The 14,180-nt window shown below is 46.5% G+C and overlaps 1 protein-coding gene across 1 annotated transcript in view; it reads right to left on the bottom strand.

The window, feature by feature from the left end:
* Positions 1-14,180, bottom strand: part of PLEKHA5 (pleckstrin homology domain containing A5) — a 280,467-nt gene that overhangs the window by 46,807 nt on the left and 219,480 nt on the right. The window contains exons 10-12 of the mRNA XM_056846055.1: positions 12,976-13,440; positions 2,528-2,996; positions 978-1,064 (exon numbers count right to left, since the gene is read on the bottom strand). Of these exons, the coding sequence (XP_056702033.1) occupies positions 978-1,064; positions 2,528-2,996; positions 12,976-13,440 (1,021 nt within the window). The remainder of the gene's footprint in view (positions 1-977; positions 1,065-2,527; positions 2,997-12,975; positions 13,441-14,180) is intronic.

The following is a 14,180-nucleotide window of genomic DNA, read 5'->3' as shown; positions in this document are numbered from 1 at the left end:
ACATTCAAGTTCTTGAATTGCGTACTGAAAATGGTGAATTAAATACAGCCAAGACACAAGTTGTTTAGCTACAACGGTCATGTTTAACAAAATCCAGCAGAGGGAGCACGACATCCTGATATATTTAAGGCAGGAAGAGCTAGTGGGTTCTCATAACGATTAGTATATATTCCTCTATTATATATCCACTGGTATTTTACGGGGCCTAGGGAGGAGGAGACATTTTTTATGAAGAATTAAGCTCACTGGAAAATACCATCTCAGTCGCTTTTACTGCTGAATGGAGTGTTTTTCAACAGAAACTCCCTAAAGAACATTGCATAGAAGCAATTAAAGATTCAATTAATATAAAAAGTAAGTCTCTCTCTCTCTCAAAAAAAAAACTGGCACAAATACATTACCGCTGAACTGAACCTTAAGATATTGAACAGTAAAATACTTTTAACGATCTGAATAAAAATGTGCAATTAGTGTGTGGATAGTTTCTTTTCATAAGACAGCACAACGTGTAACATACTGCCTACAGCACCAGTTCCCAGCTAACTACGACTTCTATTCTGCGGTCATGAAAAGCTCCGGTAATTGGCATTTTCCCCTCTGCCGCTAAATTAGCAGCTTAACGGCAGGTCAATTTGGGAAGTGAACAAAAAGTAAAGTTTCAAGGCGCTTTACTGTTTGCCCAAGAGGATTCTAAATGAACGGCTTCCTCGAGACAAAGAGAACTATCCCCAGACACGGACTATCAGGGACAAATGAAATTCAAACTTAAAATATATGACCCTCTTTGCAAACATTTTATACGTCCAGGTGGATTTGACCAGTTTGGAAGGAAGCCTCTTTTTATTGAAACAACCACAAAAAGAGAAGCTGCATTTATACAGGTTCTACGGCCAACACAGTTGTCATTCTATCTGTCGTGTTTTATGGGCTGTTTCTTAAATAAAAAATGATGCGCTAAATATAAAAATGCCACTCACCGTTTTGCCTTGCAAGCTCTGGGGACTAATAGGCTGCACACTCAGACCCGCTGGCATCGACCTTCTGTCAGGCACAAAGACGTGCTGCTACAGAGAAGAGGGGCGGGGGTGGGAGAAAGGACTATGTATTACAATTCGGGTGCTCGTCAAAGCCTCCAGAACCAAAGGTTAAATCTGATATTTTAAGTATGATTTTTCCAAGTCAACGTAAGGTTTATGAAAGGTGTCCGGAGCGAAGGAAGTAGTTCATCGCTTGCCAGTACAGATATATCAAATCGCAGCCACCTTCATCTTGACCCTTGCAAATGTCAAAAGGACCCAAAAGATCCGGGGAGCTCGCTGATAACAGCTAATCAGGCATTCCATCCGTACTATTTATGGCCCCTAATTAACAGAGTTATTTTTAAAAAGTCAATCGGGTGCTCTCCTGCAAGTTACTGCCTCATCTAGAAGCTGAAGTGGGACAGACTGATACACATTTACGCACTGGAAAAACACCTGAGTGTGCCAGGTTCATTCCCGGCACGCTTCCGTTTAGACTTGAGGCCCAACATTCAGGACTCTGTTCTTAAGCTACAAAAATGGACAGCAGCCCTTAAACTGACCCAGAAAATAAATAAATAAACAAAGAGGGCCAGCGTGGTGTAGTGGTTAAGAGTGTTGGTTTGGAGTGGTGGACTCTGATCTGGAGAACCGGGTTTGATTCCCCACTCCTCCACATGAGCGGCGGAGGCTAATCTGGTGAACCGGGTTGGTTTCCCCACTCCTCCACATGAAACCTGTTGGTTAACCTTGAGCTAGTCACAGCTCTCTCAGCCCCACCTACCTCACAGGGTGTCTGTTGTGGGGAGGGGAAGGTGACTGTAAGCCGGTTTGATTCTTCCTTAAGTGGTAGAGAAAGCTGCCATATGAAAACAATATGTTCTTCATAACAGATATGGGGTGCCTGGGTGTCTATAGCCTGTTGCTCTTTCCTCTGTCTGCACAGTTAATCTGGCCCCAACTTATTTAGTAGTAGTAGTAGTAGAAGAAGAGTTGGTTTTTATATGCCGACTTTCTCTACCACTTAAGGGAGAATCAAATCAGCTTACAATCACATTCCATTCCCCTTCCCAGAACAGACACCCTGTGAGGTAGGTGGGGCTGAGAGAGCTCGAAGAGAACTGTGAGTAGCCCAAGGTCACCCAGCTGGCTTCCTGTGGAGGAGTAGGGAAACCAACCCGGTTCACCAGATTAGCGTCTGCCGCTCATGTGGAGGAGTGGGGGGATCAAACCTGGTTCTCCAGATTAGAGTCCACCACTCTAAACCACTGCTTTTAACCACTATTCCACAGCCACTACACCAACAGCCACCTGATGTACAAACCAGAATTTCCCCCTTGACTTTCTCTAAAATGACAGCATTGACTTTGATATCTACTTTTCCAGTGTGCAATATCAACATGCTATCGAAAGACTGGTTCCAATGAATGTTACTGCATTTCATGCCAGCCAAATGACCAAAGTAAAACATTTCACTTAGAATCTATGAAAGTGGATGAACGTTTCACCTTGTTATGATGCGGCCTATGCCTGCGGTCAATTGTGACGTCTCCTCTTTGCACCGGCGAGGACACTTCGGACCGGTAGTTCCGCTGCGGGGAGTAGCCTTGGAAACCTGCTATTGAACCATGGGAGGGTGACGTGGGAATCATATGCACGGTCTGATCAGAGATATTAATCATGGTTTTGGGGCTGCTTAAAGTACCATGTCTCGTCAGAGTCGTTTGCTTATTGTAAAACTGCCGCTGCTGCCATTCATAGAGTTGCCACATGGTGTCGTCCCGCATTGATCGCCTCTTGTCTTCGGGCGGGAGGGTCGTGAGGGTCTTGTCGTAAACGGATGGCGTCATGCTGCAGAGGCTTTCGGGCCGGGTTTTGGCGTTTCTTGGGAGGGTGCGATAACCTTCGGGATACCGAGGAAGCGCCTGGGCTCGATGGCTTGGCATGTTCCTTGGTAACGTCTGATATGAAAGGATACTGAAACAAGAGTTCCCCTTCAGTAATTCAAAGAAACAGTCACAGGAATAAGCAGTAATCGGCATCTTCTCCCCCAACCCCCAACTGCACCATTACAGGTAACAAATAATCTGAGCGATATACTCAGATACTTTCCTTGAGCCTTGAAAAAAAGAAAAAGTTGGTTTTTATGTGCCGACTTTCTCTACCTTTTAAGGAGAATCAAGCCCACTTACAAACGCCTTCCCCTCCCCACAACAGACACCTTGTGAGGTTGATGGGTCTGAGAGAATTCGGAGAGAACTGTGACTAGCCCAAGGTCACCCAGCTGGCTTCATGTAGAGGAGTGGGGAAACAAACCCAGTTCACCAGATTAGAGTCTGCCGCTCATGTGGAGGACAGGGGAAATCAAACCCCGTTCTCCAGATTAGAGTCCACCACTCTTAACCAGTACACCATGCTGGCTCTCTAGTCCTTGCCTCCAACACGCAAACTATAGAGCGGGAGGGGATGGGATCTTCCTTTGCTAAGTTCATGTCTACTGAAGTCTAATTTTAGATTCACCCACTTGGCTCGGGGATTCAGCATGGGTGGGATTTTTTTGTGTGCCATCTTATCAGAGCTGACTTATTGCGACCTTGTAGGGTTTTTAACATGGGCACTTCCCCATACTAACGATACAGTGATATTTAGGATTGCTACAAGCGTAACATTTTACAATGAAAAGCCTCTTTTGAAACTGGGGAAATATGAACTACAGAAACTCAATACAATGAAGGTTACCTGCTCGCCTACATATTTTTATTCCCATGTCATTGGCTGATATACTAAAAGACAGGTAAAAAAAGGCTGCACATTCCTATAAACTTTAATGCCACTTTCTGATGCACAAAGCCTAATTCTGATGCTCTGAAAAGCACATATGTCTAAATTTCTATGTGTCAGCAAACCTTCTTTCACTATCATAACCCCAACTAACTGGAGGTGGGAGGCAAGAAGATGGAGAGAAAGGAAAGAAAGCCATAGTATTGACCCAGGCCCAAAATAAGAATGAGTTGGAAGTTTGAGCATAGCTGCAACTGGTTAGCTGCACCAAGCTGTGTCTAGCGTTCATGGCTCTGGCGGGGAAGGATATGATAACATCTGGGGTTGCACAGAAATTGCTGAAAATCACAGCATAGTCCAGCCAACCCTCTGCAGAAGTCACTATAGTAACCTAGTGACGTGGAAACTGGTGAAACACACCTCCTTGAAGGAAGCTACCCGCCTCCAGAGTTAATTACGTAGTGAGACTTTCTATTCCTTGGCTCCATCATCAACCAAAAGGGAGACTGCAGCCAAGAAATCAGAAGGAGACTGAGACTGGGAAGGGCAGCCATGAAGGAGCTAGAAAAGATTCTGAAGTGTAAGGATGGGTCACTGGCAACCAAGATCAAGTTAATTCATGCCATAGCATTCCCTATGACTATGTATGGGTGTGGAAGCTGGACAATGAAGAAAGCTGATAGGAAGAAAGTAGATTCCGTTGAAATGTGGTGTTGGAGGAGAGTGTTATGGATACAGTGGACTGCCAAAAAAACATATCAGTGGGTTATAGATCAAATCAAGCCTGAACTGGCCTTAGAAGCTAAAATGACTAAACTGAGGCTGTTGTACTTCACCTTATGAGAAGACAAGAGTCGCTGGAAAAGAGCATCATGCTAGGAAAAGTTGAGGGCAGCAGGAAAAGAGGAAGACCCAACAAGAGATGGATTGACTCTATAAAGGAAGCCACAGCTCTCAGTTTGCAAGATCTGAGCAAGGCTGTTAAGGATAGAACGTTTCGGAGGACATTGATTCATAGGGTCGCCATGAGTCGGAAGCGACTTGACGGCACTTAACACACACAGTGAGAGTTTAGCTATATAACCAAGCAAGCTTTAAGTGTGCTCATGGACTTATGGTCAAGGGTGCCAATCAGTAGGCTAGAAGCAGTAAATTTCCAAACATGTATATCGGAAGACCCTGACCTGGATGGCCCAGACTAGCCTGATCTCGTCAGATCTCAGAAGCTAAGCAGGGTCAGCCCTGGTTAGTATTTGGATGGGAGACCACCAAGGAATACCAGGGTTGCTATGCAGAAAAAGGCACTGGCAAACCACCTCTGTTAGTCTCTTGCCATGAAAACCTCAAAAAGGGGTCGCCATAAGTCGGCTGTGACTTGACGGCAGTTTACACGCACACATAAAGGAAGGAGAAAATATGCCTTATATTGTGTCTTAGAGCAACTATGTGCTTGGCTTTTGGATGCTTGGGCACCTATTTGTGATCGCAAATAAAAATCTTTTCCTTTCATCCCCTTGGTGTGGTTATTGGCTCAGATGGCACCAGGGCCCGATCCTGCGTTTCGCTTACAGTCCTGTTTAGGCCTGAAGGCCAGGAGTTTGGATCTTATTTTTACTGAGTGATAACTGGAGGGGCAAAAGAAATTCAAGAAAGAATAACTTTTCGTAGCTTCCTCGTGGATCAACACATTCGACACACTTCCAAGTAAGCAGTACGTTCCATCTGATCTTCCGGCGCACATGCACAACCACAACACTGTCACTGAAATCTTATGAACGGTTTTTGAAGTGCCACAAGCTAAAAACCTTGGTTCCAGAAGTGCAAAGAATAAAATTATCTACTTCGCCAAGTTATCTACTTCACCAAATTATCTCCTTCACCTGCATTTGTACATGACCTTCAGTGCTTCAGAGAAAAAATAAAGAGTTATAAATATCCCTGTCCCTTTATCAGAAGCTCCTTGATCCATTGATCTTGAGCAGCATATATCTAATGTTTGAGGGATAGAAGGACTGAAACAAATCTTGCCACTGACAATGTAGCCTTGGGATCCCTGTCACTTAGTAAAAAAAGGCATTATGTCAGACACAGAGGCATTAGATTTATATGTTAAAAGGGGAGAGATATAATGTAATCGGAGTTCCTCGTAAAAGCGGCATTCCAAGAGGGCATGAGCTAACGAATTGATAGAGCCAGAAGAGCAAGGACAGGTCCTGTCTGGATATAGTTAGAAATATCAGACAAGAAGAAGAAGAGTTGGTTTTTATATGCCGACGTTCTCTACTACTTATTTTTTCACACAACACATAGTTAAATTGTGGAACTCCCTGCCCCAGGATGCGGTGATGGCTGCCAGCTTGGAGGGCTTTAAGAGGGGAGTGGATTTGTTCATGGAAGAAAGGGGTATTCATGGCTATTAGTTGGAATGGATACTAGTCATGCTGCTTACCTATTCTCTCTAGTATCAGAGGAGCATGCCTATTATTTTGGGTGCGGTGGAACACGGGCAGGATGGTGCTGCTGCAGTCGTCTTGTTTGTGGCTTCCTAGAGGCACCTGGTTGGCCACTGTGTGAGCAGACTGCTGGACTTGATGGGCCTTGGTCTGATCCAGCAGGGCCTTCCTTATGTTCTTACTTAAGGAAGAATCAAACCAGCTCACAAACCCCTTCCTCTCCCCACAACAGACACCCTGTGAGGTAGGTGGGAGCTCTAAGAGAGCTGTGACTAGACCAAGATCACCCAGCTGGCTTCAGTTGGAGGAGTGGGGCAACCAACCTGTTGAAGGGATGAGAGATCTGCTATTCGCCTGGAAGGAATTGTCACAAGGAACTACATGAGCAGCAATCTGCATGCTTAGCACTGGGAGGGAGGGGGGTGGTTCAATCCCTGGACCCTCGCAAAAACTGAAGTATTTTCAGTAACCTCATCCGTACTACAACTTTAAAATGTAGTACATTAAGAACCGGGAACAAAAAGAAAGCTGCTTGTTTACCCCGGAGCGGAAAACGACGGCAAACCCCACAACTCTCCTTCCTGTTACAAATTAGCTTTGAGCAAAGGCATTATTTCTACGTATATGGCCTGTGTTAACAAATGCATTCGCATTCAACTAACAAGACGTTTTCTATGATCAAGGGGATTTGGATGCTGCCGCCTAATAATGTTTTCTTAATAGCTTTTTGCCATTACGAAGCTCCCACAATAGAATGAGCTTATTTTGGAACGTGTCCAATGTAATAAAACGCTGTGACAAAAGCTCAAAAAGAATACCAACGACAAAGAGGTCCTTATGCCTATTCGTGCTGAATGCAGAAATGGAAGGGGCGCACGAGCCAGCGACGCGCACCTAAGCTCCAAACTGTGGTTGTGAGACGGGAAACATTAACATGTGCGCTGGACCCATGGTCTGCTGCCAACTGCGCTAATTCATGTGTTTTTATATGCAAAAGCTGATACAGGTTGAGTATCTCTTACCCGGACATCCGATATCTGGACAGATCCGAAAACTGGACCTTTTGAGGCGGCATGCAGGCATTATTCACAGGCCCTCACCGATGGCTCAATTTACACAAAACTATTTAAAAGACTGTTTAAAATTGCGCCGGCGCCCAGGCCACTTGTGCTGCTGGGTGAGGCTGGGATGCCGATGTTGGGATGCTCACTCCAGCCTCCCTGCCCCGGGACACCAGCTTGGCCTCCTGCCAGCGTCACACTGGCGCAAATCCCGCACCGGCATCCCAGGGGGTATTCCCAGGGGCGTAGCTGCCAGTAGACAGTCTCCTGACCCCTTTCAAGCTGGGAACGCCTCCCTCCAAAAAAGCGTTGCTGCGCCAGGTTTCTGCTGGTGCAGTGTTGCTGTTTTCTATGGGGCAAAATGCCCCATTTTCACAGGAAAAAAAGTTTTAAAGGGTTTTTTAAGCCTTTCGATGGCCCGGGAGGTGGCTTTGGAGGGGCTGTGGTGGCGCCTCGGCTACGCCTTCCCCGGCCGCCGAAAGGCTCAGGAATGAGCTGTAACTGTGCTTGGAACAATTTAAGTGAATTCATACATCAACTGGTACCCATCGGTAGCCTGATCGACAAGAATGTTGTTCAAAATCACCCTTGATATACCGAAGGCAATGCAAGGAAGAGCCCAAGAAAATGCTGAATACAAATCAATCCGCACCTATTCCCCGCCCCCAGTACTCGCAAGCCAAGCGAAGCTTATAATTTCAAACTCTTCATGACTCCCCGAGGTGGCATTACTCCATAAAAGTTTCATCTAAAATGAATTACTGGAACAGTATTTTACAATAAAAGTCTGAGCCGTAAGTACGGGGCGCTCGCGTTCAGATTCCAGGCAATAGGGTTTTGGAAGCCAGCACCCTTCTGCTTGTGTCATGCAGAACCCTCTCAGCCTCGCTAGACTTAAGAGTATCAATTGTTCGGAGACAAAATTTAAACCCCTTTCAATATGCATGGGAAATACGGCGCCGCTATCTTCAAGATGCTTTGTATTTATTTCTGCAGGCCCAGGAAAAAAAAATACAGACGTTAAAGAAATCCACGGTCTCTAGTCCAAGAGTAAATGCTCCACATGTGAACACATGAAGCTGCCTTCTACTGAATCAGACCCCTGGTCCATCAAAGTCAGTATTGTCTACTCAGACCGGCAGTGGCTCTCCAGGGTCTCAAGCAGAGGTCTTTCCCATCACCTACTTGCCTAGTCCCTTTAACTGGAGATGCCGGGGATTGAACCTGGGACCTTCTGCATGCCAAGCAGATGCTCTACCACTGAGCCACGGCCCGTAGTGTAGTTCAGAAGACAGACGAGATTGAACCTGGTACCTTCTACTTGTAAAGCATATACTTTACTCAGGCCCCTCCCCTTATAATAACAGAGCTATATTTTTTTCAACGTATTAAAATGTCTTTTTACAGCATCTAAATAAAAGTATTAAGAGAAAGGGACCCAACATACCTGGTCTTTCCCCTTAAATATCCTTTGAAGTTATTCAATAATGACAGTTGCTGCTACAAATACCCTGGAGGGGGAGGGAACTCTTTGCCATGTAGAAAAATTAACGTCATGCCGAGTACAGAGGGGAGCATAAAGTCTGTAATAAAACCATTTTGGGGCCATCAAGTCACAGCTGACTTACAGTGACCCCTGGTGGGGTTTCCAAAACAAGAGATGTTTGGAGGTGGTTTGCCACTGCCTGCTTCCACATCGCCGTTGTCTTCAAGGTGCTTTGTATTTATTTCTGGAGGCCTTTGCGTTGCGACCCTGGTATTCCTTAGAGGCCCTCCCATTCAAATACCCACCAGGGTCGACCTTGCTTAGCTTCTGAGATCTGAGGAGATCAGGCCAGCCTGGGGTCATCCAGGTCATATAGCCTTAAAAATCAGTGTGAAAAATCAGTAAAAAAGCCAGAGGGGTGTAGTTGTTAAGAGCAGCAGACTCCAATCTGGTGAACTGGGTTTGACTCCCCGCTCCTCCACATGAAGCCTGCAGGGTGACCTTGGGCCAGTCACAGTTCTCTCAGAACTCTCTGCTCTTAACCACTATACTACGCTGTTCTCTTGAAGGACCGCCTCCACCCATATTGTTCAGCCCACCACTTAAGGTCTTCCAAAGCCCTGCTCTCTGTGGCCCCAGTTTCAAAGGCAAGGAGAGTTGCAACCAGCATCAGGGCTTTTTCATAGAATCATAGAGTTGGAAGGAACCACCAGGGTCATAAGAACACAAGAAAAACCCTGCTGGATCAGACCAAGGCCCATCAAGTCCAGCAGTCTGTTCACACAGTGGCCAACCAGGTGCCTCTAGGACGCCACAAACGAGTGCAGCAGCACCATCCTGCCTGTGTTCCACAGCACCTAATATAATAGGCATGCTTCTCTGATACTAGAGAGAATAGGGACGCAGCCCGACTAGTATCCATTTTAACTAATACCCATGAATACCCCCTTCCACCTAGTCCAACCCCCTGCACAATGCTGGAAATTCCAAACTACCTCCCCCCTCCACACACCCAGTGACCCCTGCTCCATGACCAGAAGATGGCCAAGGTGCCGGCCAGGGGCCACCTCACCTTTTTTAGGTACCAGGCTAAAACATTCCTTGTTTTCACCCAGGCTTTTAACGGAGTGATCTCACCTCTTAAATGTTTGATTGGGCTACTTATCTGCCGCATTTTAGACTGCTCATTGTATATTCTGTGCTGTTAGGGCCTGGCGTTTTTAATGATGTTGGCTTTGGTTTCGTCGTCTTAATTCTAAGCCCCCTCAAGGAGCTTGCTGGAGAGGTGGCATTAAAATGCTCTAAATAAATAAGCGGCGGCGGAGCAGAAGGAAAGTCATATTTGGGAGTGCTGCTGAAGCCCAAATGTAAAAAGGTCTAAAACCGGCTTAACTATCACAGCTTGCCTTCGATACAACAGCTGTAGACAGCTTGTGATGTGCTAAAGATTCTCAGGTTTCCTGAGCTTATTTGTAGAACTTCAGTTGCTTGAGCTACTGGTAAGTTCCTGGTAGTTTTCTTCATAGATATGGAGTTATAAGAACAAAACAAAGAAAAAAAAGGCTGTTTCAAATAATGCTTAAAATTATGCATGGTTTGGAGAGAGTAGACAGGGAGAAGATTTTCTCTCTCTCTCATAATACTAGAACACGGGGTCATCTGCTGAAGCTGGAGGGTGAGAGATTCAACACAGTTAAAAGGAAGTGTTTCTTCACACAATGCATAGTTAAATTGCGGAACTCCCTGCCCCAGGATGTGGTGATGGCTGCCAACTTGGAAGGCTTTAAGAGGGGAGTGGACATGTTCGTGGAGGAGAGGGCTATCCATAGTTACTAGTCAAAATGGATAGTAGTCATGATGCATACCTATTCTCTCCAGGATCAGAGGAGCATGCCGAATATATTCAGTGCTGTGAAACACAGGCAGGATAACGTTGCTGCAGTCATCTTGTTTGTGGGCTTCCTAGAGGCACCTGGTTGGCCACTGTGTGAATGGACTGCTGGACTTAATGGACCTTGGTCTGATGCGGCATGGCCTTTCTTATGTTCTTAAAGCCTTCCACTTCTTGTTGACAGACTGTCTAGCTTTTCCTTTCCTTTTGGGTGGGTTGACAATAACTTATTACACAATGACAGGAAAGATAGGCCTATTACTGTGACAGACGAAGAGAACTTCAGAAACACTCTCTCTTTGAATACCCAACATGAATAGCCCAGGCTAGCTTGACCTTGCCAGAGCTTGGAAGCTAAGGAGGGTCAGCCATGGTTCGTACTTGGATGGGAGACCACCAAGGAAAATGGGGGTTGCTACACAGAGGAAGAGTTGGGTTTTATACCCTGCTTTTTCTCTATCTTTAAGGAGTCTCAAAGCAGCTTACAATCACCTTCCCTTCCCCTCCCCACAACAGACATTGTGTGAGGTAGATGAGAACTGTGACTAGCCCAAGGTCACCCAGCTGGCTTCATGTGGAGGAGTGGGGAATCAAACTTGGTTCTCCAGATTAGAGTCCACCGTTCTTGGGAGGGGCCGCGACTCAGTGGCAGAGCATCTGCTTGGCACGCAGATGGTCCCAGGTTCCATCCCCGGCATTTCCAGTTAAAGGGACTAGGCAAGTAGGTGATGTGAAAGACCTCTGCCTGAGAGCCTGGAGAGCTGCTGCCGGTCTGAGTAGACAATACTGACTCTGATGGACCAAGGGTCAGATTCAGTATAAGGCAGCTTCATGTGTGCTTTTGACCACTATGCTGTGCTGGAAGGCAATGGCAAACCACCTCTGCTCACCTCTTGCCTTGAAAATCCCATGAGGGTTCCCCATGAGTCAGTTGCAATTTATTTGAATGCCCAAAATGGCGGTGGGGGGGGAGCTTTGGAGCAAAAAGGAAGGGCTGCTGCTTTTGTGTCCTTGAGAGCAACCCAGAGGTATGTGGCTGGTCACTGCTATAACAGGATGGCGGACTAGATGGATGCAGCAGAGGTCTCTTATATTCATATGTGAACTGCATATTTATTAAAGAATGGAAAAGGTCCGGTTCAAAAGAAGGAGGAGGGTCCCTGGCCCTAAGAGCATGCGGCTGTCCTCAACTAGAACCAGGGCTTTCTCGGCCCTGGCTCTGGCCTGGTGGAATGCTCTGCCAGGTAACATCAGGGTCCCGTGGGACCTTGAAGAGTTCTGCAGGGCCTGTAGGACAGAGCTTTCCCTCCACGCCTACAACTGAGGACTGCCGCAGATACCATCATCACTGGGGGAGGGGCCATGGCTCAGTAGTAGAGAATCTGCTTGGCATGCAGAGGGTCCCAGGTTCAATTCCTGGCATCTCCAGTTAAAGGGACTAGGCAAGTAGGTGATGTGAAAGACCTCAGCCTGAGACCCTGGAGAGCCACTGCCAGTCTGAGTAGACAATACTGACTTTGATGGACCCAGGGTCTGATTCAGTATAAGGCAGCTTCAGGGCCTCCCCCCATTCCAATATGGGTAAATAATATTGATTGGAAGGGGTCCCACCTGTATGGTTTATTAACTGTGCGCCATCTTTTGTTTGTTATGGGTTTGTTATGGGGTTTTAGGATGTTATTGCTGTTTTTACTGTTTCATATGATTATGGACTGTTATGTTTTAATGATGTAACCTGCCCTGAGCTGGCTTGCTGGGGAGGACAGACAGACAGACAGACAGACAGACAGACGGACGGACGGACGGACGGACGGAGGAAGGAAGGAAGGAAGGAAGGAAGAAAGGAAGAAAGGAAGAAAGAAAGAAAGAAGCAGAATTGGTAGTTGCAATAAGGGATGCTATATGAAGGCTGAGTTAGCTTTTCAGTGGCAAGGAGACAATCTAAAATGGAAAGCTGGATGGACTAACAGATAAGTATGGACCAATCTTCCTGGTCCATACCCTTCTCTAAATGTGTCGTTACCACTAACTCTCGGGTCTGGGGACAGGGAGCTACGCATGTCAATAGAAATTTTAGATGTTTGATGGATCCCCCTCAAAGCCCGCTGGAAATGCTATGTAACAATGATTTTTAAATATGGAACTGTTTCAAGAGTCCCTCAGGACATCTGATTGGGATGTCACCGTCACATGAAACTGATTCATCACAGCACGTTTTAAAGAAGCCAAGGTGTTAACATTCATTGACGGGTCAGGGCTGTCTGTTAATCCTCAAGCTACTTACCCCCTTGTTTCTTCCTCTTGACCTTTTCCTCTCTGTATTTTAATCCACTGTTCCAACTGCAGCATTGAATTTGTCCTCTGTATCACTCGCTCGGACTCTATGTGCGAGTGAATGGCGTTGTGATGGATCCCATCTCCGGAGTCCGCCAGAATCAGATTGACAGCTTTCTCTGACCCGTTGAGATGAACCGGCCGGTAGTGTCCTGACGGAACTGTGCTCGCCGGCAAAGTCCCATACTCTGACCCTAAAGGATTCTGCTTCACGCTGTTGATTTTTGTTAAGGGCCTGTCACGCCCCACTTTCTGAAAGCCGTATTTTTCCGCCTCCAAGGCCTTCTTGTCCTCCATTTTGCTCACTTCTTTGTTTCGCTGATTATTCTGCGCCTCCGGTTTAATTAGCACCCGGTGGTTTGCGATGTTATTCACCTCACGAGGCAGTGTGTTTTCAGCAGTTACCTTGTCTGCTCTGGAAAAAAAAAAGGAAGCGCGCGCACACAAGAGAACAACATCAGTAGGAATTTGCTGAAACAAATAAACTCGTTTCCCTCCCCCCCCCCCAACAGCGGCTTTCTGGTCCCTTCGCTTCAGCTTTCAGGTCCCGTACCACTGGCAGGTTGGGCAGATTCATCGGGCACAAGATTGCCGGATGCAGCAGAAGCACTGAACCCTGAACTTGCACCGATGTAATTACAGTGAAAAAGGAAAAAAAACTGCCTAGGGCTCAGCACGAAACACCCTGTTTGCATTCTCGTGACTCACTGTGCCAAAAAGGGGGGGGGGATAAATGGGGCAGATGAAGAGCCGGCTCAGTTGAACATACTGCCTTTGCATAGTTTGGGAGGGCCCTGACCTGGATGGCCCAGGCCAGCCCAAACTCATTAGATCTAAGGAGGAGAAGGAGAAAGAATAATAGAATCATAGAGTTGGAAGGGACCACCAGGGTCATCTAGTCCAACCTCCTGCACAATGCAGGAAATTCACAACTACCTCCCCCACACACACCCAGTGACCACACACACCCAGTGACCCCTACTCCATGCCCAGAAGATGGTCAAGGTGCCCTCCCTCTCATGATCTGCCTAAGGTCATAGAATCAGCATTGCTGACAGATGGCCATCTAGCCTCTTCTTAAAAACCTCCAGGAAAGGAGAGCTGAAGAGAAGAGTTGGTTTTTATATGTCAACATTCTCTACCACTTAAGGAAGA

This window comes from Euleptes europaea, chromosome 3, assembly GCF_029931775.1.
Source record: "Euleptes europaea isolate rEulEur1 chromosome 3, rEulEur1.hap1, whole genome shotgun sequence".
NCBI classification, from domain to species: Eukaryota; Metazoa; Chordata; class Lepidosauria; order Squamata; family Sphaerodactylidae; genus Euleptes; species Euleptes europaea.
Note: the sequence above shows the minus strand (reverse complement) of the source record. Positions and strands in the feature narration are given on the sequence as shown.